Here is a 20385-nt window from a genome sequence, read left to right as displayed (position 1 = left end):
TTTCATTGTGGAATACTTTCACTGCACTATGATATTTTTTAAGAAATAACACTTTTGTTGTATAAAAAAGTAATGCTTCCATAATCACCTTTTTATTAACTACATTTATGCCTTTGGTATTCATATACCATATATTCTTTGTTTGTTTTAAAAGGAATTAAACACTTATAGTAACTGAATGGATGAAGAGACCTAAAAATTTACATTGTTAAAAATTATTATCATGCTGGAATTCAAAGGGTTAAGCTTATTTGGGTGTATTAATGCACTTTTGCATTCTTTAGGAAACTACATAAAGGCAAATGGATGATATTTTAATGGTTATTGAACAGTTCTTGATATTTTTTGCAATTAGAACAAAACCTAGATCATATTTATTGCAAAATTTGAAAATCAGTTAGGTAATTCAATACAACCTTCACTTTTAAAAATTAAACTCTGATTTGCATTAGGAAAGTTAAATCAAGTCTCTTCACTCATTCCGAATCCAGGTGACCCTCAAATATATTCAGAGTTCCAATTGTATTTACTGATTTAATTTAAGTTTTGTTGGTTATGAATTTATATGTGAACTTAATGGAAATGAAGATTTTGTTGTATGTGTTTAGTTATCCTTTATACCCTCAATGATTTGATTTTTTCTTTAATATATAATGTTAATTCATTAAGTAAGAATTATGGAATAACTTGCACAGTCAGAATATTCAAAATAGTGTATTGTGAATAGTTACTTTTATTTTATTACAAACTTACATATTCTAAAAATATGCATCTAGATATTTTTTTAAATATACTGAATATAGTACCAAAGTGTAAGGCTAATAAATGCTATACCGAACATTATTCATATCCCTTTATAAATAAAAGAAATAGATGATCGGTATATGAAGAATATATTAAAATGTCTCCTACTTTTTTATGTCTGTCAGATCATATTGTTTGTGTAACTTCTTGATTGGTAATGCTTAAGGAATAGTGATGTGATTTTTATATATCATTTACTAAGTTTCTGTAAAATTCTACTTTTATTGTTTTTGTGCTAGTGCAAACAAATTGAGCTAGATGTCATATTAAGATAGTAAACAAATTAGCTTCAGTTAGAAAACCAAAATTATAACATGAATTGCTATTACAAGCTAAATTACCTAAATCGGCTGTTACTTGAATTATTTGTAAGTTAAATGTTTTAAGATGGTTGTTTAGATTTGTGTGAAGCCAGCTTAATATTCCTTTTCAATATATGCATGCACATAAATACTTTCTAATCCATAAAGTATATTATCAAAAACTTTTCTTAATTAGCTAACTGCTGCTAAATTTGAAACAGTTTGTTTGTTTGGGGGTGAGATTACAAAGCTGTGACATTTTTTTGACAAATAAACTGATTATTTCCAAGCCATATCACATTCACTGCTAAATTATGTAAGGCTCACTAATTTCCCTTTAAAAATAATTGGTTATGAGCCATAAAATGGCAAAAGGTTTGACAAAAAAAATGTATAACAAAATGATTCAGAATTCTGTGATCTGTACAAAATTATACAAGTATATTTTATGGCACCTGTACTTGAGTATGTGGAATAATCTGTTACAATCTAAGTAAATGTATTGTACATATAAAAGAATGTTGCTGTTCTCATGATGCAAACACAACTCACATAACTAGTGGTTATTTCTATTGTAAAAAAAAGGAATGTTGTATTCTTGTCCTGCCCTGCCAGTAGAAAAGATCATTTTATTCATATCATTCTTAATGTAAACCTTTGCTATTAGATGTGATACCTCAGTTCAGTTGATAAGTAGGGCAAAAGAAACTTAGCAATTTCTGTTTGTGAAGTACTGTTGTGCTTCCCAAAAACACATAAGCATGTTTGGCAATCATTCAATCTATCTACTTTCTGTAGCATGGTATGCTATTACATATTATGTATTATTACTACATATAGAAAATTTGACCAAGCCAATTTGACTAGGATTAACAAACTTTGCAAGCTTTCAATTCTTACTTTGTATTACTCATTCTACCGAACCATCAGACTGTGAGTGATAATGGCAATCGTGTACCTTTACTCCACACAGCAAATTCCTTACACAATTAAGACATTAACAGATACTAAAATTAGCTCCCAGGTGCATGTGAATTTCTTTAGATTTACCAAATTGGACCATTTAATGTCCCATCAATAGATCAGAAACAGACTGTGCCAAAGTATTGATTAATGGATAAAAACTGGCTCACTCAGTGAATGAATGAATAATGATCAATACATGTCAGTTTTCTCATTCACTCTTTGGGAACAGACTAGGGATATCAAGCACTGTTAAAAAGAAACAAAAATTATGTGGTGGAGCTTATCTTGTTTAGGCCAACTTTATTTTGGGGCAGTATCCATTGTACAAAGTATTCAATAACCATGTTACATTTAAATTTGATTGCTACCAGTAATACTGCCATTGTACATGATTTAAAGTGCAAGCAACACTTTAGTGGCGTCCAGTCTTTCCATTATGTAAAGTTCTGAAAACCAATAGCTGCAAAACAGGTTGCATGAGACTGTAGTTTTGTGATTGTAAACAGTTGTACTTGTAGCTGCTTGTACAAGTGCCATAGACAATATGCATTCATGTTATATTCCTGAAAATGCACAAGCAACACTTCATCCTTTTGTACAACAAGGAATGCTTACATTAGTCTTGGGTGTTTTATTTGAACATTCCTGAACTCCTAAGATATTTATCATAGTACCTAACCACAAGGGGAATGTCCTACCAAATGCCTTAATGTCACTATAGAAGAAATGTCTTTTTTAAGTTCTACAAGGTGTGCAGGTTTGGGACATTCAACAAAAAGACTAGGTCCCATTATGTAGTGAAGAATTCTATATCAATCAGGAACTTTGTCTCTATATCTTTATGGGCACATAACAAGTACCACCCAGCCCTGAAAGATCTTGGCTGGTCATCATACTTTTTTCGCATGTATCTAATCTTTCTAGTTAATGATCAGGCCTGAGTTGTGCTCCATTATTTTCACATAACTAAACTAACAACATCTATTTGGTGGAATAAAGGGCTGTACAATCCCAACTTGGTCAAATATTACACTATCTCTTACTGAGTCCAGATCCTTTCTCTTTACACTACTGACTATCAAGTTTGTAATCTGTATAGCTCCTAGCACTTCTTTTTATGATTTCAGTATAAACCTTTCACCCATAGACTCTAGGCTAATGCCAGGCTAAAGCATTCTAAACATTGGGAGTGTGATTGATGGATATGTTCAGGACCCTTTGCTTGTGAATGAGCCTCAGATCCCTTACCATTGGATGGAAGAATGGTAGGTTGTCCATGAACTGTATGTAATCCTAGACATTTGAGTGACCATGTTCACCTTGGCCATATACTTCCTCCCTCCTTCTACCATGGAGAGGCTCAGAACTGTTTCATGGATCACCAACTTTGCCATTTTGTGTCTCATGTGTCAGCTGCTATTTAGTGGCATTGGCCACAGCCAGAGGGTTAAGAGTCCCATTGAAATAGCACTGTTTAATCTTGGATTCACCACTGTATGCTATCACAATGATAATTAGTCATCTTGTATTCTGTACACTAAGGATAATTTTCGAGGGGAGAACCTTATTGACCATTCTAGATGAACTGGATTTTGGCAAGTGTCCTTTTTCAGTCTTTGGTCACAGCAAGAAAGAAGTCATAGACAGCATCAGCAAAATTCTGATATCCACTAGAGGAGTTCTCTGAAAGCAAGAAAACATAGTTTTGCATGAAATAGTTATGTCATTCTTCTCAGGATATATGATGTTACTGTTGGTCATGTCCATCAATAAATAAAGAAGGTTGAATGTTTAAGGTATTAGTAGAAAAGACCAATTATCTATTTTTACATAGTATGGCTCTCTTTACAGGAAAGTACTTAGTGAGTATCTAGGCAAAATGTTTTTCTTTAAATTGCAGCAAAAATGTGGCCAAAATTAAAAGAAAAACCTAAAAAAAGGTTTTTTAACTGCTTCATTTCATGCTTATATTTGACTCTAATACACCTAGTTTGGTTGTCAAAATTTTTTCATTGCTGTGATGTTAAGTAAGTAACTTTGGAAGTTACATGAAATCATTGTATGAAATAGTATAAAATAAGAAAAGAAAAGTAACTCGTAAACTTACGTATATAAACTGAATGGTTTAGTATAGCAAGGTGTTCAGGAAACACACAGTCTGAGGGCTGCAGAATGAAAAACCAGCATTAAACATGCTCCCTCTTTCAATCATTTGAGCATTATCTTCTTATTGTCAATCCCACTATTCAGTGTTGAGAAGTAGCTTCAGAGTTGACAGTAAGTGGCATTCACTAACTGTTTTCCCCCTAGCCTTTCACTTCAAAATTAGGTGTGGCAGATAGACTTCAAGTAGTTTTGCATGTAAAACAAGAAATAAAATAACATAGACAAAATATTACATGAAATAATGCAAATTAAAAAATTGAAAAACATAGTTTATCATTTGTTTGACAAAGTCTGAGTAACTCAGAATTTTTATCAATAGTTTCATTGTAGTCTTAATCTTTTTTTTTTTTTTGCTCAACTTTATTATATTTTCCTTGGGTGTGCAGGTATTATACATAACTTTGAATTTCATCAACAGAAAAGGGATATTTACTCTCATAAATATAATTATTCAGCATTACAGTTTTGCTGTTAAACATTGCCTGGATGTTTGCCTTGAAAAATGTGTTATGCTGATGTAGTCTATACGTATTAATTCATTTTGATGGCCACCTATAATTATTACAATGAAAACTCATAATTTCACTAAATTACCCACAGGACTGTGTGATTTCTGTCATCTTTTAGGAAGTCACACTTTTGGAAGAAGAAAGTTGTGAAATTAATACAATTACTCCTGCACAATGATACAGTGGTGTGTCACTAGAAGGAACTTAAAAGGACTGACAGTTATAATAAGAATGTTGTGATACTTTATTTATCAAAAGAAACAAAAACAAACCTAAAATTAGGCATGACTTTGAATCTGTAGCAAAGAGTAATTTAGTAGTAAGCTGTGTAAACTAATTTAAAAAACATAGCCACTATGGCCAACAAGTAATACTTGACAGGTATGGTATTCAAATAAATTTTTGCTTGAAAATTTATGCATAACTTTTCCTTTGTAGCATTTCCATGTATGTGTTCTATTGATTTTTTTTGCAAGAAAATGCATTTGTGCTGTTTTATGCTTATCAGTTTTTTTATAATCTACATAAATTATATTTTATAAATATTTTGTGTGATTGAATAGTTTGATAATTTCTTTCTTTCTGTATATGCATGTTTGAAATCATGTTGTTGTTTTTTTTTACCTGTACCCTGTGTTTGCTTTTGTACAGAGGGACCACTGTAATATCCCTTTGAATAAGTATACATTGCAAGTAAATGTATACTGGTTTTTATTGTAAACCATTTCATATATTCTTATATGCCCATTAAAAGTTTTAATTATCCATATATGTTAAAGAGAAATGAGAATCATATTATCTGACATAAACATAAAATTAACATGCTTAAGTAATGTAGAGTTTACAGTTGTACTTTAACAATTTAAAATTGTTCTTATACCTATTTCATATTTCTACATCTAAAATTGGGGCTTAAATTATTTGTAATACTTTGGCTTGAGACTTGTTTAAAACATAATATGTTAATTACACATCTACAAAACAACAATTTTTTAAATGTTTCAAAAAATCTTATTTTTTAATTGAAAGTATTAAAATGAGTAATTATTTATTTGATAGCTTAACAGATACTTAAGTATGTTTTATATATTAAAGTGCTTGATAAGTGTATAAGATATTGTATTTCTTACATAATAACATTTCTAATGATACAATTTCACTTTACAGAATAATAATAATGACTTCCAAAAGGAATGAAAGCTACACATGTGAACAATGAATAATTGAGAACAAATTTTTCATAACTGTCTTTATGAGTTCATGCATGATAATTTAAATGCTTCCAGTACTTTATTAGTATATTTTTATCATCAAAACCATGTTTGTCAAGATCTTGTTATAGAAGATATTGCATACATAGTAAAACTGAAGATATAACTGTATTATAACATAAACTTTTCCATAAGAAAGGTTATAGAACTAAATTGAGCTACAAATAAATGATTATTAACTTATAAAAATGTCCAAAATGATTTCTCAACAAGTAAAGTAAGTTCAAGTCTAAATGGAAAAATCTGGTTACAGTTATATAGAAGATTTGATATTCACAGGTGCTCTTGACATCTTCGTAATCAAATTCAAACCAGAGAATTTCTTTTGTAACCTGTGTTTAAAGTTAAGATATTATTCTTTTCTATAAAATCAACAGGTGTATACATTATTTCATTATCAATTTTTTTTTCATTTGAAATTATTAAATAAATTAAAAATAGGTGAAAAGACACTTGTAGCTTGGTTTATTCATCTTTTGTGGCCAGTAGGAATGGGTTTCTCATTTTATAGGTGACCTGAACGTGTGGACCGAGCAAGACCGGTGGAGTTGGTCGATTGAAAAAGTCCATAATTGGCTATCATCTATGTATGAGTATACATTTGATTTAGGTATAACATATTACTCATTCACAGCCTTCATTTCAAAATTGTGATTTACTTAGCCTTAGAATGATGAAATTTTCACTTATATTTAAAAGACTCATTTAATATTGTTTTTGCTTGACAGAACAGGGAATTTTTGGTGTGAGTGCTGCAACTAAATATAAGTTTTAAGTAGTATTTTAAGCCAGCTGATAAGGTACACTTAAGATGTGGATTGTACACTAGTTATTGTAACTGGAAAAATACTATAAAAATAAGAAAGTTTTTGTTTGATGAGTAAATTATATATAACTTTACTAATTTTATAATGTATTCATATATGCAATATATCCGTTAAATATTGTTTATTTTCAATAACAAAATTAACAATCACAGAACCAGGAGCCAAGAATGCAAGTACCTGTGATTTGGAAATAATGATTTATTTTTATTTCAAGTCACATGCAGTATACAACTTATATACTCAGTGTGTATATATTTTTTTTACAAATGTAATGATATCAAATCAAACAGTTGTTTAATTATCAGTTTCTGGAGCCTTTCCTTTTATATTTTTAAATTACAACTAACAGCATCATAATAGTACTTGTAAAGGAATATTTATATGGTAAATGTATACTGTAATGTACATAATGGAATCCATAAATGCACATGTGAGAACATACATGATTTAATTTTTTTGAGAATATAGTCAATTAGGCCATAATATGAATAAAATACACACTATTATTATAAAATTTTCAAAAATTTGTTCACTGTTTTAATAAAAGTGATTTTTGTGTTATTTTCTACTGGCTGCTGTTAAATGTTTGATATATGTTTCATATAATATATGTAAATATGATTTTAAAAAAAACTTAACACTTATTATTTATATGACCACTGATGAGATGGGGTGTTCCACAAAATTGCTCATTTGTTTTTCTTTCGATATATGTGCTTCATTAATATGCTAGTTTAGGACCATACTAACCCATGGGCTTCATGGATAAAGCAGAAGAAGGTAGCTTCCAATCCCAACCGTTCCTTAGATTGAAGAAATGAGGAGTGGTCTGCTTTACAGAAAGGATTTACATGACTACTTGTCACACTTTCCACCACGTTTTATCCACCCATTTTTTTCTTATAAAGTATGGAAGTTCTTACCACTTTCCAGTTCTAAGCCACAAACATGGTGGATCATGGAGGTATCCTCCTGAATGTGACCAATATACAAATGCAAACAATACAAAATCCATTCAGTTGAGAGTAGGGTGGTGGTGTTAATGATTGTGTAGATGCTATTTAGTTAGATGCTTTTTATCTGAATGGGTTTATTTGAGGAGATGCTGCAGCTTTGTATTGAATTGTCAAAATTGCAGTTCACCATTTTGATTTGGATCCCTCATCCTACCTCCATGTGAATGTTGGTTCTCAGTGGCTGAATTTTGTATTCATAGCTGTGCCAATCAACATAAGTCCTTATGCATGTATTACAGGTATCTCTGTTCTTTCACTCCACTGAACACATGTTTACTGCTACTTTGTTGTGGGTCATGATGAATGAACATGCAGGTTACTACAGCTCTTCTTCTTCCACTATTTCTAGAAAATGTTTATATAACTGGGATATTACTGCACTGGAGATTTCTATCTGACTGGTTTTGAGTGTGATATTTCACAGTACAGAGACATCTTTTTTTCTTCAAATCATCCATATTTTTGGTTCCCAGATTGGTAAAAGATCTTATCACTTTGCAGTCATGTATCAAAATCACACATTAGTGGATATGAGATATCCTTCCAGCTTGCTGAACTTGATGTGAGTATGATATGGTCCTCTTTCCTACCCTCATCAGATGGCTGGTTTTGGATTGCAGTTAACTAACTGCCAATATGATCCTCTTTTAAATCCCTACATGAACATCAACTCCCATTGGCTGACTTTTGGATTGTACTTGATTTGCCAATAGTATGATCCTTTTTCCTCTCCTCACATGAATGTTAGTTGCTGGTGGCTGGGTTTTGGATTATAGTTGACTTACCTATTATATGATCCTTATCCTACTCAACATGGATGTTGGCTTCTAGTGGCTGGGTTTTGGATGAACTTCACTTGCCATGTATGGTCCATCATGTTTTAGCCATTCTCTACCTTAGGGTACATCCTTTTACTCTTACCAACATTACTGTCATTAAAGGGATTGAGATCCCTGTCCAACCATTATTCTCTTCCTTCTGAATGTGCCACTCCCATTTTCAAAATATGTTTGTTACACCACTCTTCATATTAGATGTAAAGTAGAATATAGCTGGTACAGAATTGGTGTGGTCTCCAATGTATGATCCTCTACTGAGAGTATCTCCCCATTTTAGGTGTTCTTTGGATGCTTTCAAAGGCGCTTTTTTCTCTTCCTCACACTGATCCCTACATCTATTCAATGTGAGATTCTAACTATATCTGTGAGAAGAAGTAATGTATTGTGTCAGAAGTTATAATTTCCCTATACTTTGATAGGTATTTGCCTTTTCTCACTCTTCTTTCCCACTGAAAATCGGTGCTTCTATTTTTTGCCTATACTTGAAGTCTTGGCTTGGTAGAATTGAATAAAGGGAGTCACATGTATCAGGAATGTGTGGTACACCTATTGGAAGAATGTTGTAACATGATGATTTACATGTGAGATGCAGTTTAACCACACTGATTATGGGCTACATGGGAACTCAAGACTTGTGGCATGCAAAACATTTTTTTTGTATATAAAGGGCATAAACAAATGAGAATAACTTATATCTGTGAGAGGAGGTAAGTATCTATTGAAAATGCATGTTCAGTACAGCAAAATTAAAACTTTACTATTATTCCTGTTGAAGTTCAGAGTTGGTTAACACTGGTTCAAGTACTCAATGACTGACAATAAAACTCCAATTTAAGTCAAATTTTATTTACATAATAATAAAGATAAAACCAGTCTCCAAGGAATTGCATTTTGTATGGATTGTTGATCATTTAGTGAATTTTAGTAGAAGTTAACTTCTTCTGTTTATATTTTTCTCATGATTTTAAATAAATTCAGAAGCATTTATCAATGTTTGTTGAATGTGTGATAACCAAGAAAAAATAAAAACAAAATTCAAAGTGTTTTTTTTACATAATTATTTTGTATTTACAATGCTAGAGTAATCAAACACTTGTTCTAGAATAAGGTCTAATGACTGCTTTAAGAGCAGACTCTTAGCAATCAGTTTTTAATTTGAGTTTGAAATCTAACCTTATCTGCATTTCTTGATTTATAGACAAAGCTATATAACATAACTGTTACAGTTCATGTTGCACAAATCCATTTGTGGCTATCAGCAGTTCATCTACACAATGGCCCTGCAACAAAGTTTCTGTTGCAAAAGATTCTGTTCAAAGTACACTTCTCTTTCCTTGTATGCTTTATATAAGGCATTTAGTGCATAATAACAGTGGTTTCTCAATATCTGTGCCAACAGTCTGATTCCACAGAGGTGCTGCATCTGGTGACTTAACCAATATGTTTTCATATATAATAACTTGAAAACCCATTTCATTCTCTGGCTGCTTCAGGTATGAAACGACTGCATCACTTTTTCATGTAGAGATCCTTCTTCCTTTAATGTTGCTTATCATTACCTAGAGCATATTATTCACACAACTTTTACTTTTGACTTCTGTGTTAATGGATTCCCACTCGTTAGAAGATGTCATGCTTTGTTTACCCTAATTGTGTTACAGCTTATTAATTCAGGTTTCTGTATGGATGATTCTTGTGTCCTAAGTTGATCTGTATTCTCTTTGTTTTCCAAAACCTCTATGTACAAGGGATATCTCTGTCTTGAAATTCTATGTTATCGTGTGATGGTATGATAATTTTGGGTCAGAAAAGACAGTAACATGCTCTTCCCAAAAGTGATAAATGCTTAACAATTTAATGATGCAGGTAAGATACATTCTGTTTAACCTAAACTTTATATTGGCTGTGGTTATCTTGTGATGTGTTCATTTGCCTATTCAAAATCATTTTAATATAACATACTCAACCTTTTGTTTACAAATCAGAACAAACCTTGGAGTTAACTCATCTTATGAGATTACCCCTTCATTCTAGATATACATATAAATGGATTTCAGCTTGTTGAAAGCTAAACTGCCTTTATGAAACACTAGATTCAAAGTATTTGAATTGGAAAAAACGTAGTTTGACACTGTTTGCTTTAATGTTTCTCCCAACCAGCAAAGCTAAGAAACAAACCAAACCAGTCTGGTGTTTTACTCCACATCAATCCATAGCTTCACCCTTTTTCTCCAGCCTACTAATACTATACATCAATACCATGTATAATGCATGCATAAACTTCCAACTTTTATCTGTAATGTATACATGGAAAAGAACAAACAAGAACATTAAAAACGTTTAGTTCTATAATAGGTTAATGTTTAGCTCCCAAAATAGATTTCAAAACACTTTGAAATTATTTTATCAACATGAGATAAAATCTGCTTAAGAAAATTACATACATTAAAACTAACATTTGAAATGTTAACTTTCAAATAATAGGTATGAAGAATCTGGTTAGTTAGTTGTCTGATTAGCAGCTAATTACAGAAATCTTTAACTAATATTTTTATTTCAAACAATCAAGAAAACTGCCAGTTTAAAATATGTCTGTCTTTTAGTTAAACAGAAATTTTAAATATGTGAAAATCATATTAAGTGTATTAATCAATAATAATTATTATATCAAAGTATTTTCTAACTCCAAACTTCGAACAACTGAATGAGATAGATGCAGAGAAAAAGTATTACAATAAATTATTAGAGTCAATATTAAGACAGAGCCACACATATAATGATACTTCAACCATGGTTATATTGCCTTCTGAGGGTGATGTATCATGTCACTACAAACATATCGAGTACACAAGAGTAATAACAAATTTGATCCATTTAAACAGGGTTTTATTTCCAAATGATCCTCATACAAACAATTTTTAATTTTCCCATGGTTCATTTTCATATGAAGATTAAATCACACATATTAAAAAGTTTTATTCAGCTGTTCATTTAGCTCCTCTGTAATATGAGTGACATAACAGTTTAAGGTTTAATCAAAGGTTGTTACAGTAATGTGTTATACATAAATGTTGTTACTTAGTCGTATCTGTGCATGTTTGTACAAATGATATTTTGTAAAATTGAGATTATAATTTGTGGTAACACAAGATATGCTTTTACAGTTATACTTGTCATATGACATTATTGTTCACTAAAAATGTAATAGGTCTGATACTAATGTTTAACAAGAGTGATTGTAATAATTATTTTTCATCTTGTAAAAGATGTGCACACCATAACAGGTGATTTTTGTTTCATTCATTACATCTGATGTTGATGAAAATTCAGGGTCACCTGGAGAGTGTTCATTGTGTCAGGTTTTTGTTCTGGTAATTCAAGCTAATAAATCGCATGTATTGCCCTTACTGGATTCTGTTAGTTTATTTTGTTTATATACATACATACATTTAAGTGTCTGTGTACTTGCAACTCAAAAAAACACTTTGTAATAAATTATTTATAATTTTATGATGTCACATACATTAAACAGTGTAGCAACTTATAGATGTTTAGTAAATATTTAATAAACAGATAATGCTTTATGTGTTTAAGGAGGTTTTACCAAAGCTCAGTGGGAGGATGTAACTGGATCAACACCTCTGACTTGTGTTAATGATTGTGTTTCATTTACAACCACTGTATCAGCAAGGTATGTTTGTATATTTTCTTTACGTTCCTTACAACCATTGGAATTTATATGTGGGTGGGTAAATTTGGGCTATCATAATTATATTATTATTCATATCTAAATTATTTGTGTATAGTTACTCTTTAAAATTCATTAGAAATTGTCCTGTTGCACTTTTTCTGAGATACTTGAAAACATAATTGCTTTTAGGACTTTGTGATATTTATGTGAAGCGTATTCATGCCTAAGTTTCAAATGTGCAAACAACTGTAAATGATATTTTCCATAGTATTATGTACACTAAATGCCAGTGTCAGCTGTTTTGAAAGTTTATTGGCAAAGCACAATTTTGTCAACGAAGAGAATTGAAGTTGCATTTTTTTAACGTTAAAACAGTTGTGTGATATATTGCTTCTATGAAAATTATGTATAGAGATGACTTTAGACAATTGTTTAGAGCCAGACATGTAGATTGCTTAATAAATGTATAGGTAGCTGAATGTATACAATTAGAGATTGGAGTTTGTTAATTTTCAGCTTTGAACTTTTGTTCTTTATCATGTTTACCTTATTAATTGTATATCAAAAGGATTGAATGTAATTATTTGTTTTGACATGAAAAAATAAAAGATAATTCTGCATTAAATATTTTACGATACTCAACAAAGATATAATTTTCAAACTTATCTTATTGAAGTATATGTTACAAAGTATATTTTTGTCCATAAATAGTAGTATTATAGGGGAGAAAGTATGTTTTGAAATTTTGAAGTGATGACACAACTTAATCCAAGATTTGATTACTGCTTTTGAAAATATATTTTGCAGTAAGCACTCTCTGCTCTGGATTGAATATTTGCCTATTCAAGGTGTATCAGCATGGCTTGGGTCAGCAAACCAAGAAATACAGTTAGGCCTCTTATAACAGTAATGTTATATAATATTTATGGGTTTTTGAAAGGGTGTGGCCAAGCCCATAAAACTCTATATAACTCATATTTTTAGTTTTATCTCTTGTGAAAAAAGAAGAAAAATCAGTAATATAATCATTAAAGAGTTAGTTCTCTTTATAATATCAAATAATAAATTAGATGCAATACCATAACATTTTTCACACACCTAAATTCATTTAGATTACTAAATTATGAGTTACAAATGACGAAAAAACTTCATAGATATTATAAACAAATCACTGTTCCAAGAAATGTAACTATACACTGCTGGCCAAAATCTTAAGGCCAATGAACATAAAGAAAAAATCTGCATTTTACATTGTTAGACTCGACCACTTATTTGAGTAGAGCTTCAAAAGATGAAAATAATAAAAAGGAAAATAAAAATAAAATGCTGCAATCCACAATGCCCACAAAACAAAGGACTTTTTCATGGTGAATAATATGATTCTTTTGGACCACCCAGCATGTTCACCCAAACTGAACCCCATTGAAAATGTTTGAGGGTGGATGGCAAGAGAAGTCTATAGAAATGGACATGAATTCCAAACAGTGCATGATCTTCGTGAAGCCATCTTCACCATTTGGAATAACATTCCATCCAGCCTTCTACAAATGCTTATATCGACCATGCCAAAACGAATGTTTGAAGTTATTCGCAATGACGGCCATGCAACTCACAACTGAGACCTCTTGTTGGGCATTTCCTACCCTGTTTAGGACTTCTTTTTGGTATGGTCTTAAACTCTTGACCAGCTAGTATTTAGGCTGATTTCATAGTCTTCACATTTTCCCTATTAAATGCTAAAAATGTTTTTCATTTTTATTTTCCTTTTTCTTATTTTCTTGTTTCGAAGCTCTACTCAAATAAGTGGTTGAGTCTAACAATGCAAAATGTATATTTGTTCTTTATGTTCATTGGCCCTCAGATTTTCACCAGCAGTATATGTATTTTGTTTTGTTGACCCATGCCATGATGATAATCCTTGAATGGACAAAACTCTCTAATGTTGAATCAAAGAATCTGTTAAGCTTTTACATTTCATATTATGTTCTAAATTTTACTTTTGGTAAAAAGAAGAGAAATTTGTAATGTGCATATTCATTATTTACTGCAGGTTTTGGTTGATGGACTGTAGACATGTTAATGAAGTTGGAAATTATGCAACTGAACTATATAGAGAAGTTATCTATGTACCATTCATGGTAAAATTTGTGGTGTTTGCCAAGCGTTATCAAACTATGGAGGCTGAGCTTCGAGTCTTTTGTATGACAGATGACAAGAAAGAGAAAACACTGGAAATACAAGAAAACTTTACAGAAATAGCTAAAAGTCGTGACGTTGAGGTGAGTTAATATAGTTTTAATTTTTAGTATGCACATTTGTTTGACCATATAATTTTATTATTTTATATAGTAATTTGTAAGACAAGGCTTTTGAACTAATCTTTCCTACTTGTATCAAGAAGTCCTACCATTAGTGGTTAGACATATAAAACGTCTACTTGAATTTTTCTAACTTTTTTTTCCCTAATGCTACTACATACTCTTTACATTAAGTTAAATCAGCATTAATCTAAGAACTATGAATGGTTGAGACTTTTTTATAGGTCTTTTGTTATATTTCATTTTTGAGCTCCAAAACAAAATTTTAGCTGTCACTTCTCTTTTTTAAAGAATACTCACTTATACAAAAATATCTGAATGTCAGTTACAAAATATTGGCATCTCATTACTTATTTTTTAAAATTTTTTTATAGTTGTTCAAAGATTGTACTTCTTTGCTTAAACTTTTTGGGACATCAGAGTGCCATCGCTTGTTTTACTAAAATTGTTTTTGCCATTTATTACAGTAGCCCAGATTGTCTGCTGTCTCTGCCTAAGTCTGCATACTGATATTTTGTTTTTACCTCCCTATCATATACTTTTTCTAGGAATGACTGCTGAGACCTGGTCTATGATAATATTTTCTCTAAGAGACCTTTCTGAAAAGTAATGATCTGAGTAGTAAATTTCTGATCACTCTGCACTGTATTTGCCATCAAGCATTTCGAAAACATTCTTACTTCCTTTCTTACTCATAAGTATTACTTGTTTGCCAGGATTTCTTCTTTTGCTCATGTGAGTATTGGTATGACATTTTCTCACTTGCTCTTCTATTTTATACCCCACTCAACTACCCTTGGCAATATTTATCTCTTGACCCTCTCCACCAATATCAATGCTCCCTGATAATGTTATAACTTTTTCTCAACAAAGTTTCACTAATGATTTTCCCATGATTATGATCATGCAGAGAAATGCTGAATGTTATCCTTGTTATTTAGTTGATTTTCTTACTAATAATTTTTAAAAATATTTATTTTATTCCAATTAGTAATCTAATTTGCAATATGAATTACCATATTATTATTTCCAGCACATTGGCAAGTAAGGTCTCTCCTATCCCACTGCTGATATCTAACATCATACATCAGTTGAGGGTGGGGATAGAGAGTCACTCTCAGTTGAGACTGTCAGTAAGTTTATTCATAGTGAGATGGAGACATGTATTTGAATCTGTGGTCATCATTTGGGGAGCTCTGAAGCTGCAACTGAAGGCATTTCTCAACATTTTGGAGAGAATTTAAATTGGTTTTTTCCTGTAACTTCTTTTAGTCTGTTGGATTTTCAGTACCCCTGTGGGACAGTGGTGAATTTGTGGACTTGCAGCAATGGGATCCAGGGTTGGATATTTTAGAGTGGATGAAGCAGATGGGTCAATATTATATGCTCTAACAAAACAAATTTACCTCACAAAATGCTGTTCCAATCAACAGTATTTGACACAGCTCTTAAGTGAACTATTAGAAATGAAAACAAAGCCACTGTGGGATAAGCTGCCTTTGATTTGTTTTCTTTTGTTGGTTATTTGAAAGTGTGATGTTTTGGACTTTCTCCTGTGTACTTTTGTGCCTAGAAGTAAATAATTGGTTTTCTCTCCATCCACAGATATTGTAACCCATGCTGGAGTGTTTACTTCTCATTAAAGTGAAGGGACAATTATGCCTTGTATGTCATGTTGTTTAGCTTACCACCACCAGGTGGAAGCATTTTTCAACTCTCAAATAATACACCTGCTCCTCGAATTACGTGATTCTAAAGCAGTGTTTGTTAACCTGGATAGTATCCCCTGATAGGACAGGATAAGTCTATGGACTTATAAGTATAAAATTTAACATTTTATTTACCTTTCACTTCACTAACATACTTTTATTTCCATTTAAAGCATCACTTATCGATCACAACAAAGAAATGATTTTGTGGATCATTTTGCAAATGAATTTCCATATACCTAGGTCTTGACACTCAACTACGTGAGTTGTTTTTTACTGTTTCAGTGGTGACTGGAGGCATTCTGACAGTTAATGATGTTTTCTGCTATTGTGTACCAGGTGACTGGACGTGTTTACTTTCTTCATCTCAGATGTAAGATTCTTGATCTCCTGTTTATGTTGCTTTGGTTGAACCTTTTTAATTTCTCAGTGAGTATGATTATTTGTTCCCACTTCTGATATTTCTCTGCTTCATGAGGAATAGCTAGCCAAACTTACATCTTTTGCTGTATTAATTGCTTAGATATGTGACATTCTTTCTATTTCCTAAGCTGTTATTACTAAGTCTTAGGCTATGTTGCAGCATTTGCCTCCTTCTTCTGAATATCTTATTTTCCCCCTCACCCCTGGTTTAGGTATTTGTGTTGTTACATTTTTATATCAGTTTCACACTGACTCTCAACTGCCTTGATCCTCTTTATCCTCAAGAGATTTAATCTCTGGAATATGATTGAGATTATTGTAGCTTCCTTCTGTTTCAGTTCTTTGAGATCTCTTGTACCATCTTGGTGTTTCTCCATTCTCTTACTTTGTCACTCACATGCTTTCAATCAGTTTGTCTTCATCTGTCTCTTGGTCAAGTTCTTCTATGTCTATCTATTCATCACCTTTCTGGGAGGCTCTGTATAAATACTCTGAAAACTTTTCTGCAGACAATTGGACCATCATCTTGGCCTCAGCCCCTTCTACTGTTCTATTCTAGTCAGTTCAGCTTCTTTGTTTTTGGAATTCGTTTGACTGAGATGTTCCATTTTTGAGTGTTTGCTTCCCCCAGTCTACATCCCAGTTCGTCCACCTGGTACCCTTCCTTCAAGAGAAGGTTTTGGGGGATTTCATTATGCTTTAGAATCTGGAGCAGAAACTGCTTGACAACAATTATCCATACCTATTTTTATTTTCTGGTTTTCATAATTCATGGGTCCTTAGAAATTTTTATCCTAGAGAATTTTACTAGGTTGCCTCTTCTTATGCTTACTGTGTTTTTGCTTCTTTTTGATGTTCTCTCTTCAAGATGGAGGATATGATATATCACAAAGATTAATTGTTTTTGAAGCTACCACTGAGGCCCACTCTAGTGGAAGTTTGATTCTTGCTATTTGCACACATGTAGAATCCCTTTACAAAAAACTTTTGAATCACATGCCTTTGCACAGACTTTCCTTGTCTTTTTGCAAACAACATCCTTTTTTTTCCTTCTCCAGTTGTCTTTGAGTACCTCACAGATTCCTTGCACTTTTAGGGACAGGAAGATGCTGTGTCTTCTCTAAAGATTATAAGTAGTGTAGAACAGGCCCGTAGCTCCTCTCTGAGGTTTTACTCTCATCGTTTTGTTGGTTTCAGCAAAATTGTGGACTGTTCATCTGTCCTAGATCTCCTGTTCTTTATTCAGTTTCTTGTCACCCTTAAGTTCAAAGTGGAATAGATTTCTCAATTTTAGGTGGGTGTTCTCTCTTTGGCTATGATTGACCTACATTGATATTTCAGACCTTAATCCACATTCTGATTTGTTGCTTCCTCAGTCAGAACTTTCAGTTTCTCACCATTCCCTTCAGATTAGTGATAGCCTCATACAATTTCAACTGATCCCCATGAATGTTTGCCTGGAGGATGCATTTACTTTGTTCTCCATCTGCACTACTTAATCATGACTGGTTTCTTCTTGCACCATTGCAGGAAGTGTCCTCAGCTGTGATCTCTCATCTTCTTCTTCAGGTTTGGGTTAGGTGTTCAAGTACTCCAAGGCTGCCTTGACCCCTACTTAGTATATAATTCTCTTGGGAATCTTTTTTCAACTCATTTACTAATTAAGTTCAGCCTTCTCTTCCATGTTTTAAAGAGATGGGGTTTCTGGTTACCAAAATCGTAACCTATGACTTCTAGTGCACTCTTTAAACTATTTTTTTTGCATATCATGAAATGCTATTGAGTTACATTAAAAATTTAATTAAATCACTTTACTACCAATGCATTTTAATGAAATTAGAATTATTAAATACATTTTATATTATCTAATTTTTTATTCTATTATTTCACAAGTGACTTCTAAAACAATAATTAAACTTGAGTAAAGTAAAACATTAAAAATAATCTATAAGTGAAAAGGTAAAGATGTTAAATTACACATATGATCCAAAGAAGATATTTTAAATTTTTCAATGAAAAGTTCAAAGATATTTACAAATTTTCATTTCTTAATTTTAAACATTGCATTGCACTGTACATTAATTATAATAATTGGAGATATGATAGAAAACATAAAAAATAAATAATAAACTTTTATCTTAAAAACTTTTGATGCTCATTTAGGTTTATTTTGAATTTTTCAAAATTTTGCAGTAAAAACTAGAGGGAGGGCAGTTAGACATCACCAACCTCTGTCAACTTGGGCTTCTCTTGCCAAAAAATAGTGAGATTGGCCACCACATTATAATGTCCTATGGCTGAAAAGGTGAGCATGTTTGGTGGAACAGGGACTAGACCCTGTGAATCTCAAATTGTGAATTAAGCACTGTAACCATCTGGCCATGCCAGGCCTATTCATTTAGGAAGTACTAGAGGTTATGCAAATAAAATTTGAAAACTGTAAGATAAAAAAAAATATTTCTATATTTAACATGAAAATCATCTTACACATGAACTATTCATAGTCTGGATACAAATAACTACCATAAATAACAGTTTTTTTAATAGAAATAGTAGAAAATTCAAAACTAATTTTTTGCATACCTTTAACAACGTTTTTTTTTTTCAAATTTAAAATAATTTCATCCACTACTTTTATTTTTGGAATGAAATATGATGAGTGAGAAATTTTGTCTCCTTTTGGGGATTCTGGCTTTGCTCAAGAACCCTTGTTCTTTTTAGACATGCTCATGTGCATCCACTTTGATAAACTGTGGCAGATCAATTGAAAATGTTTAGGGATCCGTTGTCTCCTCTCCTCTCACTCTCATGGTTCAATTGGTTTCACATAATACTGGGCATCCCTCTTACTAAATCTTGTATGGATGTGCACTTGTTCACCAGTGCCTCTCTTTCTGTGAGGGGTAAGACCAATCACCTGCACTATCTGTAGTTTTAGTCTTCAGAAGACCAGTCACTTCATATCAATGTTCTCAATGTTTTGGATTCTCATTGAGCTTGCCATCATCTTCAGCTTAGTCTGTCTTGTAACTTTATTATGATCCATTTGAGCAATGCCAGTGTTGTTCCTTATAATAAAAAGTATCTTGCAGAGAGCCACTTCCTTTTAGAACCTTTGCTCTCTGATTCTGGCAATTTTCTTTTGAGCCCATGACTATCACATTCATTTATCAGTCTGTTATATCTCATGAACTTTGAACTTAATGATATATTGACTGTATAATTTATACTGGATCCTTCTCACAGAGTTGTCTGTTCATCTTCTGATGTATTAGTAAGTTTTTTTATGCCTTGATAAATCCTCTCATCAATGCTTTTGTGACACTTTGGAACACCCAACCTTCACTTTTCTGGTTGCCAGTCCCAGAGTCTGCAGCTGTGGTGGTAGATGCTTTATATAGGATTAAACCAATTTCTTTCCTCATTCTATTCTTCTCTTTGGTTTATTCCAAGGGTTCTGTCTCTTGTTCATGACACTGTTTGCTATGTCTTTTACCTTGTTCCTTTCAGTTGTAGTTTCCACTTCTATGCTTCATGATATCTG

General features: G+C 32.0%; 1 protein-coding gene across 8 annotated transcripts in view; it reads left to right on the top strand.

Moving 5' to 3' along the window:
- The window catches only part of LOC143252767 (uncharacterized), a 183940-nt gene that overhangs the window by 123412 nt on the left and 40143 nt on the right, over positions 1-20385 (top strand). For 6 of the 8 annotated variants that reach the window (XM_076505426.1, XM_076505427.1, XM_076505425.1 and 3 more), the window contains 3 exons: positions 6530-6628; positions 12295-12391; positions 14442-14670. In XM_076505426.1, coding sequence (XP_076361541.1) covers positions 6530-6628; positions 12295-12391; positions 14442-14670 — 425 coding nt within the window. The remainder of the gene's footprint in view (positions 1-6529; positions 6629-12294; positions 12392-14441; positions 14671-20385) is intronic. The other 2 variants (XM_076505429.1, XM_076505432.1) reach the window with 1 other exon arrangement.

This window comes from Tachypleus tridentatus, chromosome 6 (assembly GCF_004210375.1).
Source record: "Tachypleus tridentatus isolate NWPU-2018 chromosome 6, ASM421037v1, whole genome shotgun sequence".
Taxonomy (NCBI): Eukaryota; Metazoa; Arthropoda; class Merostomata; order Xiphosura; family Limulidae; genus Tachypleus; species Tachypleus tridentatus.
Note: the sequence above shows the minus strand (reverse complement) of the source record. Positions and strands in the feature narration are given on the sequence as shown.